This window comes from Mastomys coucha, unplaced genomic scaffold (assembly GCF_008632895.1).
Source record: "Mastomys coucha isolate ucsf_1 unplaced genomic scaffold, UCSF_Mcou_1 pScaffold5, whole genome shotgun sequence".
NCBI lineage: Eukaryota > Metazoa > Chordata > Mammalia > Rodentia > Muridae > Mastomys > Mastomys coucha.
In genome coordinates, this window is record NW_022196911.1 from 76,544,048 (window position 1) to 76,566,833 (window position 22,786).

General features: G+C 43.9%; 1 protein-coding gene across 1 annotated transcript in view; it reads right to left on the bottom strand.

Annotated features, from left to right (window-relative positions):
- Window positions 1-9,504, bottom strand: part of Myo1d (myosin ID) — a 307,808-nt gene extending 298,304 nt beyond the window's left edge. The window contains exon 1 of the mRNA XM_031353808.1: window positions 9,171-9,504. Coding sequence (XP_031209668.1) covers window positions 9,171-9,265 — 95 coding nt within the window. The 5' untranslated portion in view covers window positions 9,266-9,504. The remainder of the gene's footprint in view (window positions 1-9,170) is intronic.
- Window positions 9,505-22,786: the final 13,282 nt, after the last annotated feature.

Here is a 22,786-nt window from a genome sequence, read left to right on the forward strand (position 1 = left end):
AGAAGAGAAGAGAAGAGAAGAGAAGAGAAGAGAAGAGAAGAGAAGAGAAGAGAAGAGAAGAGAAGTCAAGCCAAGCTGGCATTAAACTCACTAGCCAGCGCTGACTCTGAGCTCCTGATCCTCCTGCTTCCACATACCAAATTCTGGGATTGCAGGCATATGTTTACTCTACCCAACCATAGCCACACCCCCACACACACATACAGACACACTTTTTTCTTTGCAATTTGAGACATAGCTTCCATAAATTTCAAGTCTGTCCTTGACCTCACTCTGCAACTCATATAGACCTTGCTTACAATTACCCTGCTTCAGTCTCCCAAGTAGCTGGAATTATAGGCCTGCAACTCAAAGCTCTGACACACTTAGAATGGAGAATTGTCCTGGCTGAAGACCGATTACCCAGTGTTTGACTCCTTAGGCTGTGCTGAGCACACTAGGTGTCAAGTCCGTGGCATGACAGGAGACAAAAGGTCTGCTTCTGAGTCACTTACACCATCTCCCCTAAGCCCTCTACCCAACCTTACATCCATAATTTGTATTCCTTTTCTTACAGATGGTGGGTCTCCAAACAGCACTGGGTTTCAAAGTACCAGAGAACCTGGGTCTACCTTTAGAAATGCTGTTTTTGATGAACTCTGCCACAGGTTAGTAAGGAAACAGACATTAAAAAAGAAGGAAAGAAAGAAAAAGAAAGAGAGAAAGAAGGGGCTGGATGAAAGAAGAGAGATGGCTCAGCTGGGAAGAGCACTGACTGCTCTTCCAGAGGCCCTAAGTTCAAATCCCAGCAACCACATGGTGACTCACAACCATCTGTAATGGAGTCTGGTGCCTTCTTCTGCTGTGTCTAAAGACAGCAACCATGTACTCATACATAAAATAAATAAATAAATACATAAATACATAAATATTTAAAAAGAGAGAGAGGGAAGGAAGGAGAGAAAGAAAGAGACAGAGAGAGAGAGGCAAAGGCTTTTAACTGTTATGAATAAGTGTGCCTGTAACCTAGGAGCACAAAGTATAATTAACCCTGTCTTGTAAGATTGGGAAAGACTTCTCGGACTGGTCTTAAGATGAGTAAGAAAGAATGTGACAAGCAGGGAGGGAATGAGGGCAGCAATGAGAGAGGAACATTCCAGAGATTAAGAACAGCCTGGCCAGAGGTTCCCTACCCAAGGCAATGTTACCCAGATACAATTCTTGTATCTAGTAGTTAGATGTTGCTAAATAACCCCCCAGGGCATAAGAGAGCCCTCATATCAAAGCCTGATCCACCCAAAATGTCAACAGCCTCACTGAAAAACTCTGCTCTAAGCAAAGATTAAAGAAGGAGAACTGGGGCTGGTGAGATGGCTCAGTGGTTAAGAGCACTGACTGTTCTTCTGAAGGTCCTGAGTTCAAATCCCAGTAGCCACATGGTGGCTCACAACCACCCACAATGAGATCTGACTCCCTCTTCTGGACCTTCTGAAGACAGCTACAGTGTACTTACATATAATAATAAATAAATCTTTAAAAAAAAAAAAAAGAAAGAGAACTGGGGGGTGTAGCTCAGTGGTAAAGCACTTGCCTGGTGTGCATGAGACTGGCTCACGCCCTTGCAGTGCAAAATAACCAAGGCTGAGCAGATGCTTCACCCCCAACACAGGAGCAGCAGATGACTAGGAAGCCTAGCACACCACACTGCCGTATCAGCTGGGAAACACATCTCTGGGATAGCGTCCTCAGCTCAAGTCCACTCCTGAACAGCACCCTACATCTTGCATTTCAGCAGATGTTATGTGAAGCATGGCAAGCAGAGCAAGGACCAGCTAGGTGTCTCCAGCCGGCTGTTCACCTGCAGGACTCACATGCACAGAGGATTTGATGCTGGTGGAGGTCAGGCTAGCAGCAGCAGCAGCAGCAACAGCAGCCAGGGCTCCTGGCCCCAAACAAGTGGCCATAAGGGAAGCAGAATGCGAACTGAGTGCCAGGGTCTCGAATGGGCATTGAAGATGCAGGCAGGAATGATGTGTAATCATAAAACAAGGAAGCACTCAAACAGGACTCTTGCTCCTGAGCATGGATCATTTAGAAACAGAGTAAGGACTTTCCCATTGCCACCTCCACTGAAAAATTAAAGAGAAATAATAGAACAAGCCTCCTCCTCTCACAGGAGACTTCTGGGAAGAAGAGAAGAGAGCCTGCAGACTGGTAGATTCTGTTTCGAGTGCAAGAAATACAAATTGAATCTTCTCAGCTATGCTTCCTCACACTAGCCTGCACCATCTCTTTAACATTACCCTGTCCTGTAGATATACACGCTCACCTACACTGGTTTTTAGAGGCGGGGCTAAGGAGATAACTCAGTCGATAAGTGTTTGCCTTACAACTTATGAAGTCCTGAGTTGGACCCTGAACACAAGTAAAAATTCCAGGTATGGTGGCACTTGTAACCCTAGGGCTGGAAAGGCAGTCACAGGAGATCTCTGGGGCTCACTAGTTAGCCACCCTAGCCTATTTAGAGAGCTGCAGGCCATTGAGGGTCCTAGACCAGACACGGGCACAGGAATGCACATACACAGAGGTAGTGTGAATAGAACGAAATTACACTGATTGATGGTAAAAGTTCATAATCAAGCTCTAGTTCCAACAGAGGAAAAGCAGAAAACATCATCCGATTTTTTTGTTGTTGTTTCTCTTAGTGCTAGGGATTAACCCCAGGGCCTTGCACATGCTAGGTGGCACATCCTCTGAATTACACTACAGACTTACACCACTAGCTCTGAAAAGACAATTCCAAACATAATATGATGTAAAAGGCTTTAAATCATTCATTTATTTGATTGATACCTTATTGTAAGCCAGCCTTACACCCACAATCCTCCTGACGTGGCCTCCTAGGTACTGGGATTGACAAGTATGCACCGACACACCCAATGTCATAAAAGTTTTATTAAAAAATCCCTTTCTTCTCTATCTGTAATACAGAAACTGTTGCCACAAAGGAATGTATTGTGTGCTCAGCACAGTGGCAGAAATTCTCCACTGCTGAGAACACTAAGATCAAGTCTTGATGGCATAGAGCCCTGAGGTAACTGCAGCCGTGGGATCTTCACTGTTGGTTACAGCCCCTAAAGGAAGGGAGTAATCTGTGTGGAAGATCCAGGCAGAAGTTAGAAAACCAGACATTGCAGAATAAGGAGTACAGACTGGAGCCAGCATGGGGAGGGGTGGGAGTAATAGGAACACCTTCAGGAATTTCATTTGCATACCTGCATCCATCCCTCAACCAGACACCTCCCATTTCACCTGCAAACTGCCAAAGTATATGCCTGGAGCAGCCTGTGCCACCCATGAAAACATCTCATCTTTTTTTTTTTTTTAAAGATTTATTTATTTATTTATTTATTATATGAGTACACTGTAGGTCTCTTCAGACACACCAGAAGAGGGTATCAGATCTCATTACAGATGGTTGTGAGCCACCATCTGGGATGGTGGTTTCTGAGATTTGAACTAAGGACCTCTGGTAGAACAGTCAGTGCTCTTAACCGCTGAGCCACCTCTCCGGCCCGAAAACATCTCATCTTTGCACATGGTCTGCAAGAGTGATTCCTGGTCACCCGTAAATAAAGTGAAATGGATGGCCAAAGGACATAGCAGCAAGTGTCCAGAAACTCACCGCTAAATACGCTCAGGGATGGAGAGAAGTTGACGTGACAGGAAGTTTACACTCCTAGAGAGGGCTGTTTTAAATCTGGGCTGAGATTTACAGCTAGAAAAGAAGGTATGGTGCCACCACTTGTTGGCACTCTACAGCTCCAGGGAATTAACCCCTGAGCAATTGCTGAGCTGTGTCATGAGAGCACGGCCAACTCTCTGAGTTACGTACACAAATGCTGGCTGTGGCATCACACACCTGTAATCCCAGCATATGGAAGCAGAGGCAGGGGGATTATGAACTTGAGGTCAGCCTTGGCTATGTAGTGAGATGACTCTCCCTCCCCCCAAAAGTGACAACATCAACAAACACATACAGATATCAGACAGTCCTGGGTTCTACTTGGCGGGGAAAGGCAGGCTGGAAGTCTGCGCATTAGACAGGAATCCTGCTAATGAGAGCTCACGGTCCCTCCCACAGATCCCCAACACCACCTCCTCTGCGGGCAACACAGCTCACTGACTATCTCCCAAATACAGTCAGCTTGCATGCTGCCTTCCCTACTCATGCCACTGTATCCACCTGGAATGTTCTCCACCCACAGGTTCACCCAGACAGAGCACTACTCATCCTCTGGGACTTAGCTCAACTCCTCTTCAAGGTGTTTCTGACTCAACCGGTGGCATTTCCCCCCTTTGTGACCTTCTAGAAAAATTAAGTTTGTACAATTACTTGGCACATAGCCATCTTAGCTCAATAAAGCTTATCTAGTTTTCTATTTTCTAAATGAATAACGATTGCCACCTTTCTCCCTGTGTTCACTGATATGCCACCTGTTTGAGATAAGGAACAGAGCTCACTCATAACTCTTTGCACCTACCCATCTCAACCTCTAGAGTACCTTAAAGTTCAATGACACCATTCTCTTCTGTGCACATAGGAGCAAGGTTTTCCCCTAAAGATCTAATCATTCAAACCTTTGAAAGCTTTCAACTAATGAGTGTGAAATGCTTTTTAAAAAATAATTCTAAATGTTCCTTCAATTTACTTAAAAAGAAAAAAGTCAGGGCTGGAGGGATGGCTCAGGGGTTAAGAGCACCAACTGTTCTTCCAGAGGTCCTGAGTTCAATTCCCAGCAACCACATGGTGGCTCACAACCATCTGTAATGGGATCTGATGCCCTCTTCTGGTGTGTCTGAAGATAGCTACAGGGTACTCATATACAAAAATAAATAATGCTTTTAAAAAAAGAGAAAAAAGAAACAAGCCACAGGGCAAATTCAGTGGTAGAGCACTTTCCACTGGCAAGAATAATGACAGTATTAATTTTTAAAAGCCACAACCATTTAATTCTATTGCAAAGAGATGGGGTGGGGGATTATTCTTTGTTTTACCCTTTCTTTTCTGTTGGGGTGAGGGGTAGGTTTATAAGACAGTATCTCACTATGCTAGAACTGAATTTGCAAGCTTCCAGACTCAACCTCCTGAGTACTGGGATTACAGGAGTAGACTACCAAAAAGAGTTTTAAAAATTAATTTAACTCTGACTCTAAGCCTTCAACTTTAAACTCAGAAAATTCCTCAAAGTTCTAGCTAATGTCATGTCATGTGTGTTATATATGTGATTATACATATGTAGTGTATATATATATATATATGTGTATATATATGTAGTGTACATATGTATATGTATATGGATATATATACATAATTAGTACCATGATGCTATGTGTAGTACATATAGAACTTAAAATAAGATACTATATTCAAGTGTTATTGTCCTGTCTTGTAAGCAGTATATACTTGGCAAATGGACTTGATGTCTGATAGTCTGAAATGATTAGTAACTGGCAGCAGCTTAATTGTAAAGAGGCTTCTCAAAGCACAAAGCTCCATCATGGTGGAATCTCAAGTAATTTAGAACAAGTTTAATTTGTGAAATTGTTATTTCACATACTCTTTCTCTGCTTAATGTACACTTGAGAAAACTTTGAACAGTCAGGGTTTCTAGTCCTGAACAAACATCATGACCAAGAAGCAAGTTGGGGAGGAAAGGGTTTATTCAGCTTACACTTCCACATGGCTGTTCATCACCAAAGAAAGTCAGGACTGGAACTCAAGCAGGTCAGGAAGCAGGAGCTGATGCAGAGGCCATGGAGGGATGTTACTTACTGGCTTGCTTCTCCTGGCTTGCTCAGCCTGCTCTCTTATAGAACCCAAGACTTCCAGCCTAGGGATGGTACCACCCACAAGGGGCCCTCCAGACTTGATCACTAATTAAGAAAATGCCCCACAGCTGGATCTCATGGAGGCACTTCCCCAACTGAAGCTCCCTTCTCTGTGCTAACTCCAGCCTGGGTCAAGTTGACACACAAAATCAGCCAGTACAATTGCTAATAAGTATTTGCCAGGAGATAGTCTTAGGAATTCTATAAATTAACTAATTTAACCTCAAGATAACCTTAATTCTATTTTTTAAAAATGATAATGATACAGGAATATTTAAGTTCACTATCCATAGGTCACAGTAGCAAAGTGGTAAAATGAAAATCTGAATGTCAGCCACTGACTGGGAACCACCTAGTACTGACTACCGCTATAACGTCTTCATTTTGATTAGGGCAGTATTTGAGGTCATTTATATAAAAGTTGGGCATCTAAACTTTGGCTTTAAATTAACATATAAATCACGGTGTCACAGGTTAGTTATCCCAGCACTCAGGAATCTAAAGAGGATTGCTTTACTGTTGAGGCTATATATGGGAAGACTAAAAAAAAAATACATAAATAAAATAAAATCAACAACCAACTAACAATAAAACAAAAAACGCAACATGCTATTATAATGCTATGGATACAACCTGAAGTTGGCTCTCTGAAACTACTGGCTCCACATTCTCAGAGTCAATCAAATTCAATCAGCTAAGAACTGAAAACATTTTTATCACTGTATCAGTGCTGACCCTGTTCAGACTTTTTCTTGTCATTATCCCTTAGTAATAATAGCAACACTTTACATCGCATTACATTGTATTGGGTTTTATAAGTAATACAATACAATGATTTAAAATACATAAGAGGGGCTAGAAATGTAGCTCAGTGACCTAGAGCACACAAGGAGATTGAACAAGAAGACTTCAGTTTCCAAGACTTATATTTATATATGAATGATGGTATGTGTATACAGGTTATATGCAAATAAGACTCCTTTTCCAAAGGGCAGTGGTGGTGCACGCCTTTAATCCCAGCACTTGGGAAGCAGAAGCAGGTGGATTTCTGAGTTCGAGGCCAGCCTGGTCTACAGAGTGAGTTCCAGGACAGCCAGGGCTATACAGAGAAACCCTGTCTCGAAAAAAACAAAAAAAAAACAAAAAAAAAAAGACTCCTTTATCTAAAACTTCATCCTCTGCTATTTCAGGTATTTAGTATCAATAAAGGTGAATATGGTACAAAACCATCTTTTGGAAGAGAAACTGCAAGAAATTCCATCTAACTTTTTTTACTGTCATAATAGTTCTGCTTTATATCAGTCATTTTTTTGTCACAGGTATGTAGTTATAGGAAAAAACATAGCATATACAGTGTATCTACTAGGGGTTTTCTTGGAATCTATGCCATATATATGTATATATATATATGAAGGGGCTATTACTCTGCTATGTCAGTTTATACAACTCAGGAATCCTCTGGTTGTAATTTTTAAAAGAGAGCCTTGAAAAACTGTCCAGACTGGCCTTAAACTCATTTCCCCGCACCACCCCCTGAAGTAGGTGGGCTTACAGGCATGCATCCTCAGATTCTAGAATCCACAGGGACTCTTAGAATGAACTTTCTGGGGACACTGAGGGACTACATATTACTCTACAACACTGTTTAGGAATACACTGTGTATCTGTGAGACTACTACCCTAGGAAACCCAGGGAGTCCTGGAATACAAACAAGCACAGAAAGTTCCTGACAATGGAGGCCCACAGACAAGGCCAGTTTATAGCAGGCATGTGTAACATGCAGGCCAGTGCTCCTGCTCCACACTCTTGCTTCATACACAAGGAAGCCTGACGCAGAACAGATGAGGGCTGATGATGCAGCCCTGTTGGTTAGTTGATAGTGTGATTGCCTAATGCATCAAGCCCTGGGTTTGATACCTAACACTACAGAAACAAGTATGGCGGTGCATACCTGTACTCGCAGCTTACAGCAAGTAGAGGTAGGAGGATCAAAAGTTCAAGGTCACCCTAGCCATATAGCAGAACAGAACGTATGAAACGATTTGTTTTGTTAATTTAAAAATTAAACCAGGTTTTATTTTTTAAATTATGGAATTGCAGTTGGCAGTAAAGTTGAGGTAAGTATCCAAACCTAATTATAATTTTCAGGCTAGTTTAAAAAGTGACATTTGGCTATAAAGTTTACAAATAATAGAGCAAAGCTTCTGGGGAAACACAAACAAACAAACAAGGATGTAAGCAAACGCTTCAAGCTGAAAGTCGGTTTCAGTTTGTTTTTTTTTTTTTTAAAGTCAAACCAAACCACTCCGGGCAGTGGTGGCGCACGCCTTTAATCCCAGCACTTGGGAGGCAGAGGCAGGCGAGTTTCTGAGTTCGAGGCCAGCCTAGTCTACAGAGTGAGCTCCAGGACAGCAAGGGCTATACAGAGAAACCCTGTCTCAAAAAACAAAAAACAAAACAAACAAAAAGCCAACCCACTTTAATACTCAGGTTACATATTGCTGTTTGAAAATGAAATAATCACGTAGAGAAGACTTTCTAAATTAAGTTCCTTTTGGAAGCCCACTTTGGGGCATTGAGTTGTAACTAAATTCTCAAGGATGTCAGTAACACAAGGGCTCCATCCATGACTCCTTGAAAAAACTGAAACCATGGACGCCTTGTCAAATTCAGACAGTTTATCTTGGCACTGGCAAGTACAGCAGTCTCTTCGATGTCTGGAAACGGGTCTAATTACGTCGAATGAGTAACTAAAAAATAGCCCGTGTCCCGGAACAGACAGCGTAGGGTTCACTCCACAGCATCTTGAATGGTAAGATGGAACCACGCCAGCAAGAAAAAAAGGAGGAAGGAATGAAAAGCGTGAAAGCAGGAGATGCCAGCCTCTTTTAAAACAACCTTCCAGTTTTCCTGGGGCTGCCAGGGCCATCACGCCGCTCCTAAGTTTTTCTTTTCCCTTACTTTTGTTCCATTAAGTCACCCGGTCCCGCCCACACCATTTACCTGGCGCAGGGCGGGCTGGTGCACCCCCAAACGACTTCAATCGCAGCATGCCCCAATCCAAACACCACACAGGGACGACCCCAGACCCCTAAAAGTGCACTCTTAGACCTCATCACACCCTGGAGTTCCAAGGCCGCACCAAGGAAGAGTCCTCTCTCTGGGAGGCGTGACCACCCAGAGCTACGGACCCCCTGTCACCCCGCCGCACTCACTCCCGGAGATCCCCGGTCACCCCGAATTCTCAGCAAGCGCCCCCTCTCGGGAAACCGCGGCACGGCTGCCGAGACGCGCTCACCTGAGCCTAAGGTTGGCCATGAACTCGGGCATGGAGACGGTGTCCATCAGCACAAAGTCCGCCTTGCCGAACTCAAGGCTCTCCTGCTCCGCCATGGCGCCGGCTCAGGTGGGAGCGCTGGGGCTGGGGCGGGGGAGCGCGGCACCTTCGGGAGAGGTCGGGCCGGAGAGAGACGGTCGCCACTCCTCAGAGCTCCGGCCGGCGCGGCTCTGAACGGGCGAGGCCAGCAGCTTCCGCTCCTCCCGCGGTGGCTGCGGGGTGTGTGGGGGCCGTGGTGGCGAGACGGAGACGGCGGCGGCTGGTCCCGCCTCTAGCCTGGGTCCCGCTGGGCCCCGCCCCGGCCGCTCGGGCTCCGCCCCACCGATGAGCCCGCCCATCTACGGCCCAGCCGCCTCCTCACCTGGGCGGCGCGCACGCGTGGGGCAGGGACGCGCTCCGACCCAGCCGGGGAGGCTGAGCGGCAGCGCCCCCTAGAGACCGTTACGGGCATCTAGCGTGGCGGGGTGGCGTGTGGTCCTGACTCTGGGTGGAATAAGCCTTATTGCCTTCTTCAACCCCTGCCTGGTAGATGTCAACAAACTTACAAACATAACTTGAGCGGCCTTGGCTCGAATTATCCATTATGATTCTGTCACATCCTCCTGTGCTTATGCGCTACCCATTCTTGAAGTAGTGACTGAATAGAGAGGGCAATGGTAGAGAACACTTACAGGTCACTGAAATGTTCAGTGCTTTAGCAAACTTAAGTAACTTGTCACACTGCTAGGAAGTGGAGGAGCTGCGTCTTCGTGGAGTCATCTGATTTAGGAACCCCAGCATTCAGCCACATGGCTTACTCTTCGTTTCCAGTGGTCCATTTTTTTCCACTCATGTGAGCATACCACCAGACATTACCTTGTACTAGTAATTTTTAAAAATATGTATGAATCATCTCCTCGGGATGATTGCAGGCTTCAAGTATAGAAGACCATGTCCTAAACTTTTTTATATCCCCCTGCCCTCACTCTCCAAGAAGCTATTGTAGTGGTTTGTATTGCAAATAAGAAATCCATGAAATTAGTTGCATAGATTGTAATGAGTTGGGATCTCCAACTTAAAGACACACACTTGGTGCACTTAAAATGGTTTTTGTTCAGGGGAGGGGTGTTGCTGGAGAGGTGGCTCAGTAGCTAAGAGCACTTACTGTCTTTACAGACCCCACAATGATAGCTTTGCTTGAACTCCAGTTCAAGGAAATGAAACACCCTCTTCATACCTCTGAGGGCACCAGGCAAGTGAATATATACATATATGCAAATGTATATGTATATGTGTATATATATACACACATATATACATACATATAAATACATATATACATATATATGTACACATTTGCAGGCACTCACACATTCACAAAATACAGGTGGATAAATATTTTTTTAAAAAACTTTTCTTCCAAACATAGATCATATTTTCCTGACGGATATACATTGTAAGGGACCTTGTCCAGTACCTGCACCTCTTTGGGTCTGTGTCTCTGTGAGGACCATGTTTTGTGCAGAATCTATTAGGAGATCTAGAGGCATCCAAGCCCTGGCTGGCTTCAGCTCTGTGGCTGAATTTGAGATGAGTAAACTAGGCTAAGGACCTTGGCGTGTTTCAGCTGCCAATAAGCCACACTTGCCAAGAGAGGGGACGGTGCCTTGATCACTTTCATGCAGCACCTCTGCCGTCAGAAAGCCACCCTGATCCCTGGCACAGCACAGCTAGCTGGGCTGCAGTTTGGCTCCTGTGTGTAGCTTTCTTTCTGCGGAGGATTCTTGGATTTCATGGCGCTTGTTTGTAGAGGAGGAGCTCTGGGATAGATACTTCCAAGGTAGGACTGTCCTATGCTTGTGTCTTTTGTGAGAGTGGACTGGTGGCTAAGATGACACTTAAATAGACTGATTCTGCATTCCTACAGTGTTCAGATCAGTGTATTTCAATGTAGGCAGAACTGAATTTGTAAAGGGAAAGAAGTAGATCTCAAAGTCTGTGCCCTAGGAAGCAGACCCCAAGTTCTATCGGTAAATGGATATGTAAGTTCGCCTAGTGTGTGTGTTGTGTGTGTGTGTGTGTGTGTGTTTCCTGAATCCTGGGGTTATTGAAGATCAGAGCAAAATTCTAGGCACTAGGAGACATGAAAACATACAGAGCACAAGGACATCAGGGATGGAAGGCACAGCGGGGGTGATATGTGGTTCCCAAATGGCTAAATTTCGAATAAATGACTTTATTATAGTCATTGTCGAGTATAGGAGGCTCAAATCTGGAATGTATGTACAATCTGTGCAAAGATATTCTGTAAATTCTTGCATACATCCAGATTAGAATAAAGTTGGGCATTGAGACCAATGAGTTTCTTTTGATGAACTCGGAGCTATCCAGCAAGGTCCACTGTTAATTGAAGTCAGCCTCTAGATTCCAATGTCATTTTTTTAATATATCATTGGATTATTCAACATAAAGAGAATTCTGATTCATGTGTTCAGAGGTAATTTGTTACTTATACAGTTTTATATCCAGCCTTGTAGTGCCTAGCTGCAACCTTATTAATCAATGATCACACAAAGCCCAGATAATTGCCGAGATGGCACGGGCCACTAAGTGTTGAGGACTATACTCGCACAGGCTTAACTACAGCAGTTTAGCTCTCTATGAGTCTCTTTCATGACAAAATGAGAAGAGAAACACATTTGGCTATGCACATTTAGTTATAATTTAAGATGTACTAACAAATAAAACAAGAGTTTACATCACCAACAATGAGATGTGCTGACACTATGAATGTTCTGATTTGATCGCCTGAAAAAGGCACAGTACCACTTACCTGCTAAGAAATAGGCTGCGCGGGCTGGAGAGATGGCTCAGTCGTTAAAGGCTAGGCTCACAACCAAAAATATAAGAAATAGGCTGCGCTGGGTAGTGGTGGCGAAGGCCTTTAATCCCAGCACTTGGGAGGCAGAGGGAGGTGGGTTTCTGAGTTTGAGGTCAGCCTGGTCTACAGAGTGAGTTCCAGGACAGCCTGGACTACACAGTGAAACCTTGTCTCAAAAAACAACAACAACAAAAAGAAATAAGCTGCATGTATTTATGAAGAAACATGGAGCAAACCCAGAACAAGGAGTAACCTGCAAAATTTTGAGTTGATCAGTATCCATCAATATACCAATAGTATGAAACAAAGATGTCAAGACACTGGTCCAGATTACAGATAACCAAAGAGACATCACAGCTGAAGGCAATGTGTGTTCGTCAAACCAGGCAAAGGTAAAAGATGCTGTTGGGAAAACGGATGCAAAGGACAATAGTGAATAGTGTCAATGTTAGTATTCCTAAATTCAGTTACTGTGCTGAGGCTCCCTAAGAGAGTATCTCATCGTGAGCAGACATATATTAAGGTCTTTAGTAGCCGGGCAGTGGTGGCGAAGGCCTTTAATCCCAGCACTTGGGAGGCAGAGGCAGGTGGATTTCTGAGTTCGAGGCCAGCCTGGTCTACAGAGTGAGTTCCAGGACAGCCAGGGCTACACAGAGAAACCCTGTCTCAAAAAAAAAAAAAAAAAAAAGTCTTTAGTAATAAAAGACATGGTATTTCAAACTGCTTGATAAAAACAGTTTGAGAACATCTGCTTTTGGTCCGTGTGAACACACAGTGTACAGGCCTGGTCGGACTTTCTGTAAGGACTAGCCACAACACAGGGGCTGCTGGGGTTATCAGTGAAATCAACTCTGAGTGATCTGCTTCGAATGTTTGCTCGCTTTCGGTTCCTCTAGCATGTTTCTAGTTTGTTCCCCCCTCCTTTTATCTCCCTTTACCAGGGGTTCTTGCATCCCAGAAAAACAGTTTGGTGGTTTTTGTTGTTGTTGTTGTTTTGGTTTGGTTTGGTTTTTTAGCAGCATGAATCTAGTAAGACGGTAACAGAATAGGGGAGAAAAAAGACAGCCGTGAAGAATATTTAAAGGGTATTTTATAGTTATTTTATGAGCTTGGGTTGTTATAGAGCTAACAGGAACAGCAAGGCAAATTTACATTGCAAAGTAATTTCATGATATATTTGTCGACATGCAGAAATCATTTAGGTTCTGTCACAGAAAGTATTTCAAACATACTGTCTTCCTTTTAATGGGTAGGCCCCAATTTGAACTAAAAATGATTCATCAAAAGTAGCATGTATACTCTCGGTAGTTTTGCTTGCTTTTGTTTGTTTGTTTGTTTGTTTGTTTTGAAACAGACTCTCAGGGTTAGCTTAGGCTAACCCTGTACTGAAGCTTGTGGCAGTTCTCCCAAGTGCTGGAATTACAGGCCTATGCTAGTGTGCTGGTTAGGTTTTTGCCAACCTGACACAAAGTAGGGTCATCTGGGAAAAGAAACCTCACTTGAGAAAAATGCCTCATCAGACTGGCCTGTCGGCAAGCCTGTGAGCATTTTCTTGACTAATGATTAACCTGGGAGGGCCCAGCTCCTTGTAGGTGGTGCCACTCCTGGGCAGGTAGTCCTGGCTTGTATAAGAAAGCTCGCTGAGCAGGCCACTAGGAACAAGCCATAAATGGCACTCCTCCATGGTCTCTGTGTAAGTTCCTGCTTCCATGGGAACTTGCCTTGAATTCCTGTCCTGCCTTATCTTTAGGGTGAAGCATAAGTTGTAAGGTGAAATAAGCCCTTCCCTCCCCAGTTGCTTTATGATCAAGGTGCTTTTATCACAGCAATAGAAAGCAAACTAAGACAGCTATTGCACCCAGCTTTATCTCTGGTTTCTATTTTTTTTTTTTTTCAAGACAGGGTTTCTCTGTGTAGCCTTGGCTGTCCTGGAACTCATTCTGTAGACCAGGCTGGCCTCGAACTCAGAAATCTGCCTGCCTCTGCCTCCCAAGTGCTGGGATTAAAGGCGTGCGCCACCACCGCCCAGCTATCTCTGGTTTCTGAAGCCTAAATTTTTAAAGTAAAATACACCTTGTACTGGCTAGCTTTAGGTCAACTTCACACAAGCTAGAGTTAACAGAAAGGAGGGAATCTCAACTGAGAGAAAAAAAATGCCTCTATAAGATCTAGCTGTCGGGCAGTTTCTTAATTAGTGATTGATTGGGGGTGGGGGGAGCCCATTGTGGACGGTGCCATCCCTGGGCTGGTGGGCCTGGGTCCTATAAGAAAACAGGCTGAGCAAGCCATGATGAGCAAGTCAGTAAGCAGCACCCCTCCATGGCCTCTGCATCAGCTCCTGCCTCCGGGTTCCTGCCCTGCTTGAGTTCCTGTCCTCACTATTTTTGGTGCTGGACTGTTCCATGGAGTGGGGGAAATAAAACCTTTCCTCCCAAGTTGCTTTTGCTCATGGTGTTTCATCACAGCAATAGTAAACCTGATTAAGACACACCCTCTCTGATGCCATTCATGACTTTTGTCCTTAGATCCTTTCTCCTCTTGCAACCCCACATCCTGATTCTCTCTAAGGGAGCAAAGAAAAATGAACAGTGTATGGGGGGTGGGTCACTGCTGTAAGCCCTCCCCAAGAAAGTGAGAAAAAAAAAGAAGGACTTTAAAATGAAGCTGGGCATAGTGGTACATCCCTTTATATATGGTGGTTTGGATGAAAATCCACCTCCATAGGTCCACAGGGAGTGGCGCTATTAGGAGGTGTGGCCTTTTGGAGTAGGTGTGGCCTTGTTGGAGAAAGTGTGTTCCTAGGGGAGGACTTGGAGGTTTCAGAAGCTCAAGCCAGGCTCAGCATTGCTCTCTCTTCTTGTTGTCTGCTGATCCTGACGTAGAACCTCTTCAGCACCATGTCTGCCTAGGTGCCTCCATGCTTCTGGCCATGATGATAATGGGCGACACCTCTAAACTGTGAGCCAGCCCCAATGAAATGTTTTCCTCTATAGGAGTTGCTGTGGCCATGGTGTCTCTTCACAGCAATAGAAACCCTAAGACGTCACACTTTTCTAAAAACGTGGGACCTTTGTTTCCCCCGGGGTGTATTCAACTCATACACAGAGGTTTTTGCATAGACTGCCTCCTCTCTTCTGCCCCTAGAGGTGATCTCTTTGTGGACTCCAAATTAGGAAGCCTTGAGCTAAGAGGAAGCTCACCCAACAAGTCTTTATCACTGGAGAAGGAAGAAGAATGTAGCAAAATTATCTTCAGGATCCTGTGAGTCACCACACAGGGACTGTCCCAACGACTTACCCACAGAGGAGCCACAGATATCAGGCCTCAGGCAAGACAGAATCACATAGAGGATGTGGACGCAACCTAGCATTGCCTCTAGAGTTGTTTCTGCTTGTGATGCTTCTGAAGACAAACATCCCAATTCCAGAGGGACGTATCCTCCCCACCCTGACCTGTAACCCACCTTGGTAGAGACCAGATCTCTGGTCTTGCATATGTTAGGAGAGTACTATACCACTGAGCCACATTCTCCAGCCCGCACCTTTCTTAGCTGCAAGGTCTTTATCACACAGGGTTGGAATAGACTATCTAAGCATGTCCCCTAAGCTCACTAGGAAGGGGACAATGCTCCTCAAACCTTGTCTGGTGCTCAGTAGGTACATTCATTATCAAGTTAATTAATTAGCGAGTGGATTTTTGTGCATGTATTCTATCATAAGGGCTTTTCTCTAAGCCTCCAGCCAGGCAATCACTAAGCTCTTCTGGCCTTTGGAACTATTCCTATAACCCAGCAAATTTGACAGGATGGGAGAAAAGAAGAATTTTACAATCCATTCAAGAGCTGACAGGGTCTTTTTGGTAAGATGTCTCCAGCTTTAAAGCATGGAAGAGCTGTCTTGGGACCTGGCCAAAATGCATATTGTGATTGGGCAATCTAGAACCAATGGATTTCTTTCTTGGTTTCAATCAGGATGTCACTTTCCTACCCTGGTTGGCTTGGGACACATGATAATCATTTTGCCTTCCCATCCTGAGTACTGGGATTTCCATGTATGAGCTATATGCGTGGCTTCTTCTACAGACCCAACATAGACATCCCATTACGAGGTTGTTGTTGGGGGCTGAAGAGATGGCTCAGCGGTTAAGAGCACCGATTATTCTTCCGGGGGTCCTGAGTTCAAATCCCAGCAACCACATGGTGGCTCACAACCATCTGTAATGAGATCAGATGCCCTCTTCTGCTGTGTCTGAAGACAGCTACAGTGTACTTACATATACATATATATGTATATATATGTATGTATGTAGATAGATAGATAGATAGATAGATAGATAGATAGATAGATAGATAAATAGGTTGTTGTTGGTGAGGAAAAAAATGTGAGAGGAAAGGCAAAGACCTTCAAGGGCAAGCAGCACGTTAGGGCTTCTCTCGGTGGCCTCGTTCCTGCCCTACGCTGAAACTATTGCCTTCCTTTTCTCCCTTCTTCAGAGTGTAGGTTAGAGGGGAGGGCTTTGTTGTTTGTTTGGCCTTTTTTTGGAAGGAAGAAAACCATTCCGACTCCTTTCCCCCTTTTTTGACAAAACGGCAAGTGATTCCTATTTGGTCACATGTATATTTTGTGCTGTCCATGTCTCCTGACTCCTAACTCCCTCTCCGAGGCATAGAAAATAGAATTCTTCTCTCCTGAGGTGAATCAGAGAACCTCTTATCTTCCATTTGTCTGTCTTGGAGCAAAGAATACATCTCTCAATTTGCTATCTGATAGTCTATGCTAAGACATGTACCCCCTTAGAAGGGTCCTATCCCAAAGGGTAGTGCATGGAAAAGCCAAAAAGAATGTGGAGACTCAGGACTTGCTGGATTTCTCTATCGGTCTCTGAGCAACAGGTCATGTTTCTTCTGTCCAATCATATTTCTACAAGATTGTCCATGCTTCAATTATTTCTGTGCAACAAACTCTCTATGAAAACCCAAGTAGGCTTCAGGAACCACATGGCAGGTACTGGAGGGTGGTACACAAAGGGCTCTCCTATGTGCTTAGCTCTTGGTCTCCACATCCATTTATAGCTCTCTCTCTCTCTCTCTCTCTCTCTCTCCTTCTCTCTCTCTCCTCTCTCTCTCCTTCTCTCCTTCTCTCTCTCTCTCTCTCTCTCTCTCTCTCTCTCTCTCTCTCTCTCTCTCTCTGTCTCTTTGTCTCTCTCTTGTGGGTAAGTCTATCTTATCTACTAACAAGTAGGTAAATGTTAGAACTGGACTAGGGAAACACCCATTTGGTGTCCACTGCTGCAGAACTGCCTGAGTCTGGATTCTTTTATTATCATCAGAAGAGCTTCAAAATTAGCGTTTCAGGAAGATTGTGACATCTAGTCTTCCCCAGATTCTTTTCTTGCTGATTTTCATCTAGAATCCATGTTTTTTCAACTAGGGAGCTGAAGTGGTACCTAGAGTTAAGATCATGAAGTGAGGCTGGGGAAGTGGTTAATTTGGTAAAGTGCTTGCATGCAAGCAAGAGGACCTGAGTTCAATCCCCTCCATTCATATAAAAAGTCAGTGGAGTAGCACACACCTGCAATTCCTGCTCAGGGGAGGTATAGGCAGGAGGATCTATGGCTTGTTGGCCATATATTCTAGCTGAGCCTTAGATTCAGTGAGAAATTCTTTCTCCAAAAAAAAAAAAAAAAATGGCAGAGAATGATTGAGGAAGACCCCTAACATCTACATCTGTCCTTCACACACACACACACACACACACACACACACACACACACACACACACAGGTGTATGTGCACCTGCATGAACACATATAACTGCACACATATGTGCACAAACACACAGTGATAATGAAAGGAGCTATTACATGAAGTGTGACTCTGGCATTTTCCAGTTCCAATTCTTCACACTATCTGGAGGTAGAAACAATACAAACCATAATTGTATCCGAATTCTGACAACGGAACCCTAAAGAAACGAGACAAGGGAAAAGTTTCAATTATTTAAAAGCTGATCAGCAAAACCCAGGAAACCTCAGAGGTCCTGTAACCCAATATCTCCTCCAGGACCTGAATCCCTTGTAGAATCCACTACTCTGTCTAGACCTACCTGTGTGTTTAAGGCTTCCCCTGCTCCCAGCATGTGTCTCCACGTGAAAATGCTCTATTAGTATCATTGCTCCAAATGCTCACTCCTGCCCCATGCCAATCGGCCCTCAACTGCCCAATCTTCTGATCTTGTTACTCTCTGATCAGTGTTTATGAGCTTGATTTGTTCTTAGGGTTTGATATGTCATCAAGATGAGACTAGGTAGCAGTGAGGAACAATCAATGGAGGAATCAAGGTCAGAGCCAGAAGAACCTGCTTCTCTTAAGGGATATCTGTAGATATCCCTCTTGGAGCTTCTATCCAAAGAATTCTGAGCTGGGATTAAAAGTGTGTGCCACCACCACCCAGCATATAATCCCAGTACTTGGGAGGCAGAGGGAGGTGGATTTCTGAGTTCGAGGCCAGTCTGGTCTACAGAGGGAGTTCCAGGATAGCCAGGGCTACACAGAGAAACCCTGTCTCGAAAAACTAAACAAAAAAAAAAAAAAAAAAAAGAAAGAAAGAAAGAAAGAAGGAAAGAAAGAAAGGAAGGAAGGAAGGAAGGAAGGAAGGAAGGAAGGAAGAAATTCTGTTTCCATCTTATCTGATTACCGCCCCGCTCCCCCATCCCCACCCCATTCATTTGTTCTTTGAGACAGGCTCTAAAGTAGCCCAGAATGGCCTTAACCTTTCTCTGTGGCTGACCATGACTGACTTTGATCTCCTGCTTTTCCTGCCTCCACTTTCCAAGTGTTGGGTTTACAGGCTTAGCATCATCATCTGTTTCTTTTCCCTAAGCCATGTTTTCAGTGAATCTGTCTGATCTTGCCTGTTTGATCTTGTCACTAATGTCACAGACACTGTCTCCTAGTTTCCACCCTTTCTAATTCTTTAGGATTGAGTATTTCTAGTATATCTAGCATTTCTGATCCTCTGTATTGATCAGGTTTTGGTCCAGAATAGCACTCTGGTCATCCTTATGAAGGCAAGCATTAGAAAACTGTACCAGAGGTTTAGGATAGGACTTAAAATTCTGAACTTTAATAGCAGCATCCCAGAGACTCACCATAAAGGAATTTTCATTTGGGGTTTCAAGTTCGAGCTTTGCCACCTACTACTTATACAGCCCTAGGTTTATTAGCTCATTTCTATGATCCCCAATGCTTTCATTTTGAATAAACAGATGATACAATCTGTCTCAGTGTCTTAGAACCACAAAACAAAGTGCCATCTATAAGACGCTTCATATAATTCCAGGCAGGTGGCAAATGCTAGTTTAACATAAGCTAGCCTTGCTGCTGTTGTACTTACCACTTTCTCTTCAGAACAGGGTCATTCTTAGATGGCCATAGTTTATTGCACATCCTTTCAAACTAAAAAAAAACCAAAAGTCTTATTTTCTATGTATGCGTGTTTTGCTTACATGTTTGTACGGGTGAGCACTGTGTGATGGTGCCCATGGAGGCAGAAGAGAACACTGGGGATCCAGCTAGGGCTCTTAACTGCTGCACCACCTTCTCCGGCCCCTGCATGCCCTTTTGAGCAGAATGAACTTTCTGCTGCCTGGGGATCTTCTTATCACCCTGTGACTTTTTTTTTCCTCTGTGTGACTTTTGATTCCTAGAGGTGGTTAATTCTCATTCCCATGCAAAGCCATGGACTTTGAAATTAGTAGGTAATAAAAATATACTAAATATTTGTATGGCTTCAGGCCTCTATGCTACCCACCTCATATCCCTGGAACACCAAATCTGCCTTTCTTCCCTTCCCACAAGTTCTTCAGGACCCTCTGACATGAAATAGTGCTCATTCAGTCCCCTACCCATCAACCCTTCCCATTTTCCAGTTCAAATTGAAGACTGCCATCCCACAGAGTCTTAAAGCTTCAGATTCACCTTAGCTTAGAATACATGCTTCACAGGCTGGGGAGGTGGCCCTTTCGTTAAAGCGCTTATTATCATTCCCATGCAAAGTAAAGTGCTTGTTATATAAGCAGGAGGACCTGAGTTCAGATCCCCAGCATCCATGTAAAAAGCTGGGCACAATATATAGTGACAGAGACTAGCAGATGCCAAAGGCTTGCTGGTAAGCCAGTTTGGCTGAAACAGCGGGCTCCAGGTTTAATGAGACACTGTCTTTAAAAACAGGATGAGAAGTCATAGAAGAAAATGCCCAACACCAACCTTTGGCCTCCATGTATACATACACATGCAAACACATACTCATAACACACACAAATACATGCTCCGTAGTATTTTAAAAGAGATAATGAGAAATGAGGCTGGTGACATGAGATAAGGACTAGGCAGTAGGTGGAACCATGGCTTTGTCAACCAGGCACCAGGGAGTCATTTTATGCCATTTGCATAAAAGTGTTGAGTTTTTGTCACTGTTGTTAATTTAGGTGTCCTTTGAGATTATTATTATTATTATTATTATTATTATTATTATTATTATTATTATTATTACTATTATTATTATTGGTTTTTTGAGACAGGGTTTCTTGTGTAGTCCTGGCTGTCCTGGAACTCACTCTGTAGACCAGGTTGGCCTCGAACTCAGAAGTCTACCTGCCTCTGCCTCCCAAGTGCTAGGATTAAAGGCCGGCACCACCACCGCCTGTCTTGGGATTATTTATTTTAATTCGGGACTCTTCAAAGAATGTCAAAGCAGTAATTCAGAAGAACTGAACCTATTCTGTTTCTGTAGACAAGTTACACTTACCATTCTCATCAATGAATAAATACATGTAGTAACTATGTAGCACAACCATGGGTGGTGACTACAATTCTCTCTCTCTCTCTCTCTCTCTCTCTCTTTCTCTCTCTCTCTCTCTCTCTCCCTCTCCCTCTCCCTCTCCCTCTCCCTCTCCCTCTCCCTCTCCCTCTCCCTCTCTCTCTCTCTCTCTCTCTCTCTCTCTCTCTTTTGGTTTTTCAAGACAGGGTTTCTCTGTGTAGCCCTGACTGTCCTGGAACTCACACTGTAGACCAGGATGGCCTTGAACTCAGAAATCCACCTGCCTCTGCCTCCCAAGTGCTGGGATGAAAGGCATGCGCCACCACTGTCTGGCTCTCTCATTTTTTTTTCTTCAAGATAGGGTTTCTCTGTATAGCCCTGGCTGTCCTGGAACTCATTCTGTAGATCAGGCTGTCCCCAAACTCAGAGATCTGCCTGCCTCTACATCCCGAGTGCTAGGATTAAAGGTGTACACCACCACCACCCTGCTATCTTCCTCTTATGAAAGGATCTCAGGTATCTAAGGTTGGTCTTGAACTTTCTAGGTAGCCGAGAAACTTCCTGAGTGTTGAGATTACAACACTCTGCTGGGAATCTATATCCCAGGGCTTTTTATGTGCTGAGAAAGCACATACCAGTTGAACTATATCCCTAGCCTTACAGCTGTCTCTTGGTATCTGTATATGGGAGATTTGTATACATAATAACTCTATGGACACTCAAATCCCTTGTATAACATGGTTTTCTGCTTGCATATAATCTAACACATTCTTCTGCCTGCTTTAACATTTTAAAAATTTATTATTTAATTTTAGGTGTATGTGTATAGGCATGAGTATATAAATGTGCATGACATGTATGCAAGAGTCCATGGAGGTTAAAAAAAAAAAGACATTGGATCCTGTGCAATTGGAGTTATGGATGGTTTTGAGCCTCTATGTGGATGCTGAGAACTGAACCCAGGTCCTTTGAAAGATTAGCCAGCCCCCTAAATGCTGAGCCATCTCTTTAGCTCCTCATTTGTGCTTTAAAATATCTCAAGATTATTTCTAGTACCCGATACAGCAGAAATGGTATAAAAGTAGTTGCTATACTGTGTTATCTAGAAAGTAATAACAGGAAGCCTATGTTTTCAACATAGATATAATCATTTTTTCCAGTGTATGATTTAGCAAACTCTATGGATTGCAGAACCCACAGAGAATGAGGATCTATTGTAATAGGGGCGTGGGCTATGGCATCCAGGGTTTAAAGGCAGTAGAGCTAAAAGCAAACACTCAAAACCTCTGGACTGTCTCTGTCACTTACGTGCTCTGTGTGACCTTGGGCAAATCACTTCAGCTGAGCCTCATTTCCTCCTCTGTAAGGTGAGAATACTGCTGATTCCTCACTTCTAATGGTTGCTATGATAAACCACATAAAGTATATTAAGCACTTAGCACGTAGGGACACCGTTATCGTTTATAAACCCCAAGAGTAGTGCTGTCTGTCCTATTATTATCCATCAGTCCTTCCATTGTGGCTTTGACAGGGAACAGTGGTAGGGAAAAGAACGTTCTAGTCTTGTTGATCTTTTCTTTTGACACCTCCTTTCTTTAATATTCTCTTACTTTGTTGGTCTATGTTACAAGTCACTTCCTTGTAGCGGGGGTGTTATACGAATTGCAGGGAATTCACTGCCTCTCTATCTACAGTTTCTCAAAGTCTCAGTCTTAAAAGCACAGTGACTTCCTGCTTTCCGAGTAGAGCTCTGTCACCTGAGTTGCTAATGCTATTGTATAATCAAGCACTCTTGCCTCTCGTGAGATATATTTTTCTTCCAGGCACATGTGAACGCCCAGGGTGTGTGCGCACAGCACCTGAGAATGTTTGTCCTTCCCACACCATCCTTGGATTTA